At 39.8% G+C, this 14,213-nt stretch overlaps 1 protein-coding gene across 6 annotated transcripts in view; it reads right to left on the minus strand.

The window, feature by feature from the left end:
- LOC127419680 (eukaryotic translation initiation factor 4 gamma 3-like) overlaps window positions 1-14,213 on the minus strand; it is a 94,958-nt gene that overhangs the window by 20,308 nt on the left and 60,437 nt on the right. For 2 of the 6 annotated variants that reach the window (XM_051661274.1, XM_051661273.1), the window contains exons 10-21: window positions 14,004-14,129; window positions 11,179-11,266; window positions 9,636-10,418; window positions 9,427-9,506; window positions 8,586-8,805; window positions 8,344-8,468; window positions 3,425-3,544; window positions 2,966-3,121; window positions 2,567-2,764; window positions 2,067-2,213; window positions 1,294-1,530; window positions 433-537 (exon numbers count right to left, since the gene is read on the minus strand). In XM_051661274.1, coding sequence (XP_051517234.1) covers window positions 433-537; window positions 1,294-1,530; window positions 2,067-2,213; window positions 2,567-2,764; window positions 2,966-3,121; window positions 3,425-3,544; window positions 8,344-8,468; window positions 8,586-8,805; window positions 9,427-9,506; window positions 9,636-10,418; window positions 11,179-11,266; window positions 14,004-14,129 — 2,385 coding nt within the window. Of the gene's footprint in view, window positions 1-432; window positions 538-1,293; window positions 1,531-2,066; window positions 2,214-2,566; window positions 2,765-2,965; window positions 3,122-3,424; window positions 3,545-8,343; window positions 8,469-8,585; window positions 8,806-9,426; window positions 9,507-9,635; window positions 10,419-11,178; window positions 11,321-14,003; window positions 14,130-14,213 lie in introns of all 6 variants that reach the window. The other 4 variants (XM_051661272.1, XM_051661270.1, XM_051661269.1 and 1 more) reach the window with 2 other exon arrangements.

The raw sequence follows: 14,213 nt of genomic DNA on the forward strand, positions 1-14,213 counted from the left end.
ATAAACATTTAGTCTGTGTAAAACAATAGGCTTGTTGTATTCTATTCTTTCATTAAATTTAACGACTGTCAATCATGGCTATTTCAGAAATTTTGCAACTTTCTTTGCTATGCACTAATTTTTGGATCACTGACTGAATGTTTTTATTAAAGGTGTGATGAAACGTCATTTTGTGGGAATTTTGTGGGAGTTTCAATGACACCATTCAGAATGCTGTATGGTACGTGGGTCCTTTACATTCGAGATGTGAAGTATACCATTTTGTATCTTTGTTTGTTTTCAAAATTATAATTTTTTTTCCAAAATAAAATATTTTAATTTTATACATGGAGAAAGTGCACAGAAAATATACTTCTGTAACTCAGGATAATGAAAAAGCAGGTGGTCACTGTTGAGCTCTATGGAAAATAAACAATAACGCATGCAACTCACCAATCGCAGGTCAATGACATCCTGCAGCATGAAGCGAATGCGAGAGGAAGTCTTTCTCTCCTTTACTATCTTTTCCATTTGATTGAAGTACTGATCCATTCGTGGCTAAAAGTGAAATGACAAAAGGACAGTCCTTGAGATATACAACCTTCAAACGAGACCTGGATACGTCAACAGACCACTATTTACAATACAATTGTTATTCTACTGACAAACCTCAAAATTGATGTCTGCCTTTAAATAAGTTAGGCATCACCCTGCAAATACAGTCATGTTCTCAGCTGAACTCAGAGCAAGTTGTGGCCTGCAGAGCACATAATGACTCATAAGGGACTTTTCCAAGCGAACTTGTAGGCTTTGAATTGCAGCCATATTTTCTGTAGAGCTATATAGACCAGCAGTGGTTTACTCAAACTGTCAGCAGTTGAATTTGGCATGATTTTATAAAACAGCACACAGCAGGAGGTGTGGACCAAAGATGAAATAGTCAAAGAAGCCAAATAATATCAGTTTATGCAGAGCTCCACCAGTGTAGAGTGTGGTCATCTCATGGATTTCTGTGCTAGACTTGCACCAAAGCTTTTTTTTATTGCTGATCATCCCAGGAAGAAAAAGACCTGCAAACTTGCTTTAACCACAGTAAAATATGCAAAGTCTCATAGTATTCACACAGGTTGCAGCATCCACTAGCAGGCACTGCAAAAGCAGGTTTACAAAGACTTTTATATAAAAAGGGGAAATATAATAATTTTTATAATTATTTTCTCTGAGGTCCACTTATAATTTCCACAAAGTTTTTTTTTTAGCCAAAACAGTCATATTCTAATTTTTATGTTACAATTTAGAAGACCCTAGGCTCACCTTAGCTTTCTCAAAGTCCAGGTCCTTGCCAATAGTGGTGAGCAGTCTACAGAGGCACTCGAGTGACTCTTCGTCATGGTTCTTCAGCAACTTGACCACACAGTCATGCATAATGGCCTCCGTCAGCATCCGCAACTTGAAGAGCTCGCCAATGAACTTAATGTTGCCAATGGAGCGTCTGCGGGCCTTGTCCTTTGCTTCTTCCAGCTCCTCCTGTAGCCTCTCCCGCTCGATAGCCTAACAGAGAGCAAGACCGAGACATCAGAAATGATCCTAGTGAATCCACTGCGGTCAAACTGCCATCAATAACCAATTTTTATTCAGTATAGATGCTCCTAAAATACATGGATTTTTATTTTCAATATTGTGTATAACGTGTTAATTTAGTACAATTAATTCACAAATACTTGAATTCATAGTTTGTGTAGTACTTAAGACATCTTCACAAAGATAATATTTCTAATTTATTTTAGGGACATGAACATTTATGTTGGACTTTGTAATTGGATTTTGAGTTGACTCAAGTGCAGTAATGCTGAATGTTTAGAGTTTAGATTTTATAATTAACATTAGCACAACAATCAGAAAAAAATACAAGAAAATGTCTATGACTGCACGTAGTTTGCATGCGGATAGCCAATTATGGCCACAATTCTTAGGAACCCGAATTGATCATAGCCTATATTATTTATATTCAGCATCTTGCCAATCTAAATGGCCTGAGAACAGTTTAAGACAAGTTTTAAGAATACTTTCAAGACTGCAGCACTTACTGAGGTAGCTGCCTCCAGCTCCTTGTGTTTCTTCTCAAAAGCATCATCATCCACCTTGTCTTTCTCAAACTCCATCTGACAGCGGTTCAGCAGCAGCTTCCGGAAATTCACAGTGTTGTTGGGCTTATCCATCATGGGCACTTTTAACTACAAAAAAAAGCATACATCACTGACTTTGTGATGTGGAATCTCTCTACAATATATTCTAAGCTAAACAGATGGAAATAATTTTTTTTTTATTCATACTCATAGACTTTCTTTCTTCCACAGAACACAAAAGGAGATGCTAGGCAGACTGTTAGCCTCACTCACCATACATTTTAAATGCACCTTTTTCCATACAATTAAAGTGAATGGTGACTGAGGCTAACATTCTGCCAAACATCTCCTTTTGTGTCACACAAAAAAAGTCATACAGGTTTGGAACAACATGATAGTGAGTGAATGATGGAAAAATTGTAATTGAGCAAACTACCCTTTTAAAGGTATGTCTGACTCACCGTGGCCAGACAGCTGCACATGTTGCCATAGGCAACAGAGAAGCCTGGTTCATCGATGGCTTTCTCAAAGACCAGGTCTATGACGCCCTTGAGTCTCTCTTCTGTGTCAATGGTAAGGTCGGTCACCTGCTTCATCAGCTGGTTGAACATCTGTGGCGTCAATTTGTTGAGGATACTACGCACTTTTCGGAAAAGCTCCTGCATGAAACATCAATGAACAGATAACTAAATGCCCTTCAAGGCAAGATTTTCTCAATTTTACAGGAATGGTGTAATATAACCATTAACCTAAACCATAAGTGCACATCTGGTTACCACAACATCCTTTCTGTTAACTGCAAAATAAGGCTTTTTTAAACAAGTATTTGGCTCAGGGTAGAGTGAGAATGCAGGGCAGACCTGAGTTTTCAGGGACTCTGAATCTTCAGTGACGCTGTCCCGCTTCATGCCAGGCTTCCAGGCATTTTCTGCTGTCCTGAGCTGCACGTCATCATTCACCGAAACGTTTGTAATAATTTTGCGCGCAGGTGGTCGTCGCATGCTTACATTCAGCAGCTGAGGGAACAGACATAATCATGTAATACTGGGGATGTGTAATGAGCGTTTCTTAGAGGGAATCTTAAGAAATATTACTTCTAAGTTTAAACATTCAGGATAAATTAACTGAAATAGCTTATATTTCTGGGTACAGATTAAGATGTGTATTAAAATGTAATTAAGGATTTCCAAAAGGTGGATCCAGAGAACATAGTTATTTAGTTACTGTAGTAGTTAAGGCAACCTTTGTATTAAAATTCTCCTTACAAATTTTTGTAAGTGTTAAAAAAAAAAAAAAAAGAAAAAAGGAGAGAAACTAACCGGTGATCCCCTGCCCCCTGGAATCTGTCGGCCAAAATCAGCAAACGCTGGCGTGAAGTCTGGGCCTCTGGAGGTCACACGTGGGTCTACTGGCCGCATGGTCATCTTATTTTGGTTAATCTGTTCAAGCAGGCAGTCAAGTGAGACAGCTACATATTAGAACTTTTTTAAAGAACAACATAATACCTTGTACAAGACTGGTAGTACATTTTACATGGATTAAAAAGAGGGTCATAATTACATTACAATATCCTTTTATTCCCATTGTAGTCAATTTAATTGTGCGGTACAAATTAATTCTAGCAAAAGAGAAATTTCGAAGGGAATTTCTTAATGACTTTAATCAAACTGCTTTAAAACTCCTGATATACACTACCTGTCAAAAGTCTGGACACACTTGTCTTAATTTATGTTTCTCATTATCTTAAAGTTGAAGTGTGTAATGTTTAAATGTTTAAATATGTCCTATAGCCCAGCTTAATATTCAGAGACAACTATAACTAAGCCAATTATAGGTTGATTTCCCTGAAACAAGTGAACACCAGGGTCAGATTGGCCATTGGGAAATTCAGGACCTTTTCAGGTGGGCCGCTAGCAAGCTGATGCACATTGTGATATAAAAATATATCAATAAAAAATACCAATTAAACAAATAAATCTACTTTAAAATATGATATTATTGCTGCAAATTATATTAATTTTGAATATAAAAACCGACACCATAATGCTTGATTCCTGAATGTTTCACAGACCAATATCTGTCATCAGATCAAAGAGGATCGAAGAAAGAGAAAAGGGCCTTTCAAACCGAACATGCTCTTGTGCTACAAAAAATCTAGATGCAATGCAAGGAACAGTACAGAACGCAGGTGTCTCAACACGCGTTTTAACAATGTAAGTTTTTTAATTTGTTACAGAGTCTAAAAACGCGGCGCTCCTGCACAAAACCCTAAACCAGACACGGCACAACAATCAATGACGTCCGTCTAGTGCATGTTTACATAGGAAAACAATTTAAAAACAGTGCGAATTGATGCAAAAACTTAGGCTTGCCTATAAGTTCATAAGTTCCTAACTCTAGCATTGCTAAAGTTTGTTTCATTTAATTTCGTTAAAGATTACTCAATTTAATTTGATGGAATTTTGTTAAGAAATTGAAAAGCATAAATCTTAAAAATAGGCAAAAATATTTTTGGTGTATAAAAATGTGAGAATTTTTTTTATTAAAATATTGCCAATCATAAACTTAATGAATAAATACACTGCCTGGCCAAAAAAGCCTTTAGCTTTGATTACGGCACGCATTCCTCCTGGCATTGTTTCGACAACCTTATGCAACATCACAACATTTATTTCCATCCAGAGTTGCATACATTTTTGGCCGTGATCTTGTATTGATGATGAGAGAGTCGAACCACTCCGTTAAGTCTTCTCCAGCACATCCAAAGACTTTCAATGGGGTTAAGGTCAGGCCAATTCATGTGTGAAAATGATCCCTCGTGCTCCCTGAACCACTCTTTCACAATTTGAGCCCGATTAATTCGTCCTGGAATATGCCTGTGCCATCAGGGAAGATAAAATCCATTGATGGGATAACCTGTTCATTTAGTACATTCATGTAGTCAACTGACTTCATTTTATTGCCGCATAACGTTGCTGAGCCTAGACTTGACCAACTGAAGCAACCCCAGATCATAACACTGCCTCCAGTACAGTGGGCACTATGCATGACGGGTGCATCGCTTCATGCGGTTCCCTTCTTACTCTGATGCACCCATCGCTATGGAATAGGGTAAATCTGGACTCATCAGACCACATGACCTTTTTCCATTGCTCCACAGTCCAGTATTTATGCTCCCTAGCAAACTGAAGTCATTTATTCTGATTAGCTTCACTAACAAGTGGCTTTCTTGTGGCCACACAGCTGTTTAGTCTCAAACCTTTAAGTTCTCGTCTCATAGTGTGTGTGGAAATGCTCTTACTTTCACTATTAAACATAACCGTGAGTTCTACTGTCGATTTTTTACAATGTGACTTTACCAAGCATTTTAGTGATCTACGATCACGATCATTCAAGACCACATTTCTTCCATGAAGTTGACGGTTCACCACTATCCTTCCAGGTTTTAATAATGTGTTGGACAGTTCTTATCCCAATTCTAGTGATTTCAGCAATCTCCTTAGCTGTTTTCTTTGCTTGATGCAGGCCAATAATTTTCCCCTTCTGAAGTAACAGTAACATCTTTTCCAAGACCGCGGGATACGTCTTCTGACACGGTTGCTTAAGAAATGAGAAGCTACACACTGCATCAGTTAGGGTTAAAAGAATTGTTGCCACATATTAATCACTGCAATAATGATCCAATCATAGACTCTTAAGTATCTGCTTATTTAAATCCAAAGGTGACATTTTTTTTTTGTGGCCAGGCAGTGTAAAACACATGTTCATTGTTGTTATAACCTTTTTACCATCCAGCTGCATAAAGATAAGCACCCAAGAATAAATTAGGTTTTGTGTCGTGTATTTTAACAATTTCAATGCATCGTCAATTACACCAATCAGTGTGTCATAGCACATAGATCGTTCTGTTCTCTTTATGCGCAACATAGCCTACAAAACACATTTATAAATCAATTATAATAATAATATAGATAGGCCAATAATAAATAATAAATATATTAGATATCCATAGTGGAATCTATGATCAGTGGGCCGCAAGAATTCTGAAATTTCCAGTAAGTTGACTGACGTACCTTGAAAGGGATTTGTCTAGGCAAAGGGTGGCTACTTTGAAGATGCTAAAATATGCAGTATAGAGTGTTTCCCCAATATGCATTTTGCAGCGGCGCTCATTATTAAGCAGTAGAGCAGTGTTGGGATTTCACATGGTTAATTCAATATTCTTGACGCAACATAACGCTTGCCAGTCCCAGTCAGCTGTGCGCTTTCTACACTGCGAAAGAGACCCCACCACACACATACACAAAAATACATGCACATACTCACAGTGATGTCACCGCATAACACACAGGTGTCAAACTCGCTTCATTTCAAGTGGCCCGCAAGCTCATTTCTGAAACGTAGGATGGCAGGGGATCGCAACGTTTCACTGAACAATCAGTTTGCGCTTTCCTCGTGAATATTAATGAGACTTCCCCGTCATCTGTATGTTTTGGAGCGCATTTTGCTCGCTTCAAAAGCGGAATGAAACAGTGCTACATGGATCAATTATCAACACAGCTTAATCATGGATAAAGCAGCACGAGGGCAGAGCAGGTGCGGTAATACGCGGACTGGTCTCAACCGCACAGACTATATTAAATGCACTTGTAAACGAGTGAGATGGGCGGCAGGGATCGCGAAACCTATTTGAATGCGGTAAAGAATTGTCTGTTGCAAAACTCGTGTCTCGGTGATGACACTAGTTTAAAACAAACAGCCCCCTCATTCTAAATGGCACTGACAAAGAAAACAGCAGAAAACATAAATTAGAAGGCTTTTCAATTCTCCGATCACAACGCTTACAAAACTTTACCATGGATTTACTGTAGTAACACTAACTGTACTGTATTAGCTATGGTAGTTGTGGCAGAAATCTTTCTAAATGTATTTAGACTGCTGTTTTTTCATTACAAAAATGCCATAGTTCTTTATATAGAAACCATAATCACTAACCATGGTAGTGATGAGCCATGCATGGTTTTACATGGTTACCATGAACTATTACAAATATCATTGTTAAAACTAGGGCTAAAACAATTAGTAAACGTTATCGACAACGTCGACAATAAAAAAAAAAAAAAATTGTCGGCAAAATGTTTTGTTGTCGAATAGTCGTTTGATGTAATTTAACATAACATGAAATCATATAAAACTCTAAGGATGGCGCGCAAGAGCAGCACTGCAGCTCGCGCCTGACTGAGGAGAGCAAGTAAACATGGCTCACATCCAGATGCACTCAAATTTCACAGCTTCAGGTGATGTAGATCGTGAAGTATGAGGTAATTACACAAAAATACAAATTAAGTAAATACAGAAGCACTCTCGTTGTGGAATAAGCGGAGCCAGAGCTGCCATTCCGCTGAAGCAAAACTTGCATATCAGAGCGTCTTTAAATGAAACACCTTGGCTTGACATCTTTAATGCAGTTATATTTAATGCATTATAGCTTTATTAAAGTTCAAATAATAAGGAATCAGGTCATATAAATAACTACAAACTCCGAAACTGGCATTTCTCTGTGTGGTCAGCACCTCTTCTATGAGTTTTGTGAAGTGTCCCGATCTAAGGTGGAGAGATTGAAACTGCACCCGACTGATGCACACTCTGTCACGGAGATGCTTGTCCCCCTCACGTGCGCTTGCTACAGTTAGATTATAATGTAATGTCTTGCGACTTATTGAATCATAATATATGTGTCATTGTGCATTTCTTATCGTGAAGAAAATTGCCAATACGTAGCTTTATTAATAAGTTTGTTTTTTTGTGAGTTCAAGATAGATTGACGTGTTTGGTGCTACCAAAGCAGGTGCTGGTGCCACATTTTCAAAGGGCCCTTTGAGGACACAGATAAACCCTGATGTGGCCCAGGCTGAAATTGTGTTTGACACCCTTTTAATCTATTCTTTGACCAACACACGTTAATACGGGTTCGGCGTTGCAGGCTTGTGGACGCGCACACTACAGCACCGCTGCTGTAAAAAATCCAAGGGGAAACAGTGAGTATAGATAGAGCAGCTTTGATTTGATTGAAATTTTTGGTCAGTCCATAATTCCGATACTCCCACAAGTGTTATTTTATAGTTTTGATGAGTTTATTATTATTTTACACTTTTAGAATAATAGTAATCTAGAAAGAGTAGTTGTGTCAACACTTTTGACTGGTAATGTTTATGATCAAAATGTAACAGTGACTCACCTTATCTAAAACAACATCAGAAATGGGAGGAAGCCCCTCGGGTTTCTGCACACATGCAGGCATGAACTGGAAGCCCAACAGGAAGTTTCTATCGTACAGCCTCTTTCCATTATTATCTGCCAGTTCTGCAGAAAAAGAGAAACACTATTAGTGTAAAAACATGCCAGAGTTACATGAGGGAAAGTAGTGAACATTGCACAGAGAGAGAGAGAGAGAGAGAGAGAGAGAGAGAAAGGCCTTACCTGGCACTGCTTTGATCACCGGCTCTTTCACTACAGGTGGGTGGATACTGTCGCTGCTCTCGGTTTCGGATGCATGTTCTGCCCCGTTTCTCAGAGGCTCTGCTTCCTGCTCTCCGTTCTCCTCGAGCACTGCTGCTACTGATGGCATCCTCTCCACCTCCACAGGAGGAGGACTGGGGCTCTCCGCAGCAGGCTCCCTAGCAGGTCGATCCATGTCCTCCTACAAAACACAAACACATGTTTATTTAGCAATGTAAATGGAAACATACCATAGACTTCTATTGTATATTATATAAGGCTTTGTTTAGTCTAACCCAAAAGACTACATTTTTAGTCAAAATTGTCTTCTAGTCCATGTCTATTAGTAAGTGTACTCATAAAAGTTACCAAAATTGACATGAGATTTACAACATATTGTCATTTTCTCTCGGGATATAAGCAAAAAATACCGATGGCAAATTTGATTGTCTAATCAAATGCTCTCCAGAATAATGTCCCTCCCCATAATAACACCCCATAATGCCACTAACAAGCAAGTTGCAAATCATTGTTCATAGCTGTGACTTAACTAAAGCCAATTTCATGGGGTCTTTAAAAAACAGTTTCTGCTTTATTTATTAACTGATTTTCCAATAGATGTCCCCAAACTATAGTGAAGTATGTAGACAACCAGTCACTTTAGCCTCCCTCAAACTAATTAGAATATAAACAACAAGGTTTGCCAAATTGCATTGAAATTCCTGAGACACATCAACGCCACAAAGCTGCATGTATAAGTGGCATGCACAGGGTTGCACACGATGGCAAGAAAGAAAATAAAAGGATTTCAATGTTATTTTACCTCTTTGTCTGGACACTGATCTAGACCTACAGGCATGTCCTCTTTTGGCTTCTTCCAGGTCTTTGGTGCACTAGATGTAGCTGTAGCAACCCACCAGAGTAAAGGCTTTTGTTATTTTATTGACCAAGTGTAGCTGTAGCAACCCACTAAAGTAAAGTCTTTTTTATTTTATTGACCACCACAATATGATGAAAATTCTCTGTGCTCACCTTGAATTGAGCTTTTTCTGGACTGCAAGAAGGGCTCATCACGCTTGTCTGCCAAGGCCTCGGTCTCCATCCTTGCTTCTTTGAGCTCTGACCCTGTAGAGAATCTCCTGACTGGGCCTGACCCTGCAGAAACCTGATATGGGTGTGTCAGGCCTGGAGGTGGAGCAAGTGTGGCAGAGATAGCAGCAGTTGTTATGGAGGTTGTGGCAGGAAGGGATGAGACGTCAGGAGACCCAGCACTGTCTTCAACAGGAGGCAAGGGACTATCTGCCTTTACCTCTGTAGACTCCGCCTCCAGTGCGGTCGTGATGGGGCTGCACTCCGTGCTGGCTGTCTGGGACTGGAGAACGCTGGGAGTAGGCAGCAAATGAGCGACTTCCCTGGGTTGGAATTCTAAGCCCTCACTTAAGGGAGCAGCATCGGTGTCCGCCAGCCCATTGACTGCCTTTTCAGGCCGGGCTGGGGATGCGGACAGGCTCTGAGGTGAGGGTTGCTCTGAGGAGGATTTCTCTGGTTCTGGTGTGATAGCTTTAGAAGGGCTGGGCTCAGCTGAGGAGCTTGAGGGTTCAGCTGATTCCACTGTTGAGGCAGGCATGAAAGGAGTGTGGGCTGTAGCTACACTTGAGGCCAATTCTGGGCCTGAGGGGGGAAGCTCAGTTTTCTGTGGGGGAGAGGGTGTTTGGACTGGGCTGCAGGGACCTCTTCTTTCCAAAGCAGCCTCTGGCTTCCGCAGTCCAGGAGATGCAGACCTTTGCGAAGCGAACTCTACTTTTGCCTTGTCATCTGGACCCATCAATTAAAAAGGAAATGTGTCAGAGGTATACAAAGTCATCATTAGGAATCAGTCATGTTTTATCATATCAGAGATTCCGGAGGAAGAATCTGTTGCGTTTAACTTTCCGCTTGTTAATGATCTTGCTGACCACATTTAAAATAAGTTAAAGCTTAATGTATATAATTTCTGCGAAACCTGCATTACCAAATGGAACTGCAAAAATAAAAACACCCAAATACACCCTCTGTCTTCCATTGGTTGACAAACAGTTAGTCCCACCCCAAACTCCTGTCAATGGTTGAGACAATATTGCTGGTCGGGCTGCTCGGCAGACACCAGTGATTAAACTTTAAGGAAATTAACCTATGAATGGCTGACTTATAGCTGTCTCTGCTGGTATTTAGCAGATATAGAAGAAAGTATTTTAACATAAAAACATTACACACATCAGCTTTAAGGAAATTCATATATTAGATAACGCTACTAATCTAAGGGACTAAAATTCATCTTTTAATTGGTGCATTAATTTTGCTCTGTAATCACAAGGAAAATTAAGCATCAAATTAAGTAAATTAATATTTTTTCCTAAAATGTTCATGAGCCAGTGCTCAATTAATAAAACACAAACATCTTTGCATTTGTGCAGCAGATTGGCTTCTAATGTGACCATTTACATGACATTACAGCATAGCATTAAAAGCCCTGAATAACAGACATTATTCTTTTAACCTGTGGGAAGTAGGTGAAGATATGGCTAAGAGGCCTGACCTGCTTTCAAGTCGACGTGTGCAGGAAGTAGCTGGGCGGTGTCCACATTAAACATGATGTGCCCGTGATCTGCTACCTGGCTGTTTAGCTGCTGGGATTTGAGGTAGAAAATGTGAGGATAATGAGGGTGTGGACATAAAAACTAGCAACAAAGAGACACAAGGCACACACATATTTGCAGCACACAGACATAGTGGGAACAACAGAAACACAGAGGGAAGGTGGAATTGTGAAAGAGAGGGGAGAAATGAAGGAAACATGGGGAGGAAAGGGGGAAAAGAGAGCAGAGGAGAGACGAACACTGTTAACGTTTAGGGAGAGACGAGAGAGAAGTGTCAAAACACAGTGTATGCTCCATCTACAGGAACAATGGGTCTCATTCACTAACTGTGTACACGTGCAAAACCTGTGTGTGTGAATTTATTTTTCATATCTCAAAGAGATAATGAAAAAAATCAGAACAAATCTAGAACAGGATTCATTACTTTCACACTGAAATTTCATGAAATGCAACTGTCTGTCAAACACACATTGTACTACACATAACATATAAGATACACATAAGCTACACATGAGTATTATCTCAGGCACTTATTGAGTCTAAATAAATGCACAACTTAATTTCAGTAGTACACCCAAATGACAATAGTCATATTTTACTGTTCATGTGTTGTACTTGCTATAGTTTACTTTCATGTTGTTTCTTCGTCAAATAGCAATGTCAAACGTAAATCAAGTCAATCACTGAAACAACAGTGCCACCTTGAGTGAAAAATTGCATGTATTTTATGTATGTGTACACGCATAAGAATACTGATAATTCACCAAAATCAATGTGAAATAGTATTTATTTGTCTTTCCAAAACCCTGCCCTTCACACAGAGAAGTTTGGAAACGGCTGTAATCAGAGATGGAGAAACAGGGCATCACAATGTCACAGGTAAGAAAATGTGAAATTTGATGTCAACAAACATTTTCATTGACCCTGAGCAGATACTATGACGTTAGTTGTCAAAAGCACTGGTAGCAAAAAAGCGTTCTCACACGACAAACTGACAAATGTCAAATTGAAGCTCTCAGCTTCCTGCAGCCCATATATGGGCTACCCTATGAACGTGCAGAATGATGTGAATTGATGAGACGTGCTTTCTGCCCGTCATCCTCTGCTTGGCTAAACAAACAATCTGGCTGCGGCTGGCATCCAATTTGACAGAGCGTAAGAATAACTTTGTAAATAGTGACAAATGGCTGTGCAGGTGAAGCTGTGCGGAATGCACTTATAAAGAGGTGGTTAGGGTGTGTTTTATGCTAATTATCAACTGCGGGCACATGCTCGCTCATTTAGAATAACCCAGATTCATTAACATGTAAATCTGGCAGATATTTTGCATGAGAACCCTTCTACAGACAGGAGAACACTTATTTGCAATAATTTGTGAATGAGACTGTGTTTTATATTACACTGGCACAGTGAGGGTGGAAGCTAATCTACTAGAGAGTATAGATGAGGAGTACCTGTAAATGGAACAACAAAGGGAAGGGATCAGGATGACATGAACTATCATGATGCAAAACTACAACAGACATAAACGAATGCACAAGACTGACATGTTTTTAAAGTAATCTACATGCTAAAATAAACACTAATACACTTTTTTTATCTACATTTTCCAGCAGAAACATATATTTAGCTTTTCTAAGACGACATTCAGAGTTCAATGAAAGCATGTCAAATCAATGGCTTGTGGGTAAAAGCTTGAAATCAAATTGTTAGTCAATAAACCATTCAGCAAAGGCTTTGACCCGCACACAAGCTGTGGCTTTAGATAAGAAAATAAATGATTATAAAGGAATAAAAAAGAACAGTAAGCTCAAACACTGCCTGTGTGACAGCTGCAACTTTCACAACTATTAGGTCAATCAATAAACAGGCCACTTTTAAAAAGGTCTTTCAAAAAATGTGTTTACATTTTCTGAAGAAAAGTGAGTGGTGCTTGCCTGTGCAAAACAACAAGATGCCAGGGCGTTGTTATGCGGCTATAAGGTGTTCTGTGTGGCTGCTAGGTAGGTTACCTTGAGGCACAAGTCAAAAGAATCCATCCTCCAAGTTTTTAATGGTATTTTGGTCCCTAGATATGGCTCAGGAGTACCATAAATGTCTATGGGTTTTTTGCTCCCATTTCAATGGTGGTTAGTCTTAGTGGTTCAATATAACCTTGTGTAATATTACATTGGCTTTTTTTTGTAATATAACCTTTTCTCCCAATTTGGAATGCCCAGTTCCCACTACTTAGTAGGTCCTCATGGTGGCATGGTTACTCACCTCAATCTGGATGGTGGAGGACAGGTTTCAGTTGCCTCCGCTTCTGAGACCGTCAATCCACGCATCTTATCACGTGGCTCGTCATGCATGACACCGTGGGTACTCCGCATGTGGAGGCTCATGCTACTCTCCGCGATCCATGCACAACTTACCACATGCCCCATTGAGAGCGAGAACCACGAAGAGGTTACCCCATGTGACTCTACCCTCCCTAGCAACCGGGCCAATTTGGTTGCTTTGGAGACCTGGCTGGAGTCACTCCCAGCACCCTGGATTCGAACTCGCGACTCCAGGGGTGGTGGTCAGCGTCAATACTCGCTGAGCTACCCAGGCCCCCATTACATTGGCTTTTAATAATATTAAATAGTCTCTTTAGAATTAGTAAAGACAGATGCAGAGGAACAAGTGCAGAACTTAGAAAGGGGTCAATATCAAACTACATTTATATGGCTACAAAACCATATGATATTTTAAATACTTTTGATCTTTGAGACTGTCTTACCTGTGGAGGTGTAGGAGTAGAGGAGGGCCGCCCCACCGGTGGGGTTGGGTTGCGACTCCCGCCCACTCCTAACAATATCTCATCTGTGACATCCTTGCCGCCTTGGTTGGGGTCTCGGATGCGGATCTTAGAGGACAATAAGCAAACACCAAATTAACTGATAAAGCATCAGAATCTATGAGCACTGTTTTGCAAAAAACTACCTACAAA

Source organism: Myxocyprinus asiaticus, chromosome 29 (assembly GCF_019703515.2).
Source record: "Myxocyprinus asiaticus isolate MX2 ecotype Aquarium Trade chromosome 29, UBuf_Myxa_2, whole genome shotgun sequence".
Lineage (NCBI taxonomy): Eukaryota > Metazoa > Chordata > Actinopteri > Cypriniformes > Catostomidae > Myxocyprinus > Myxocyprinus asiaticus.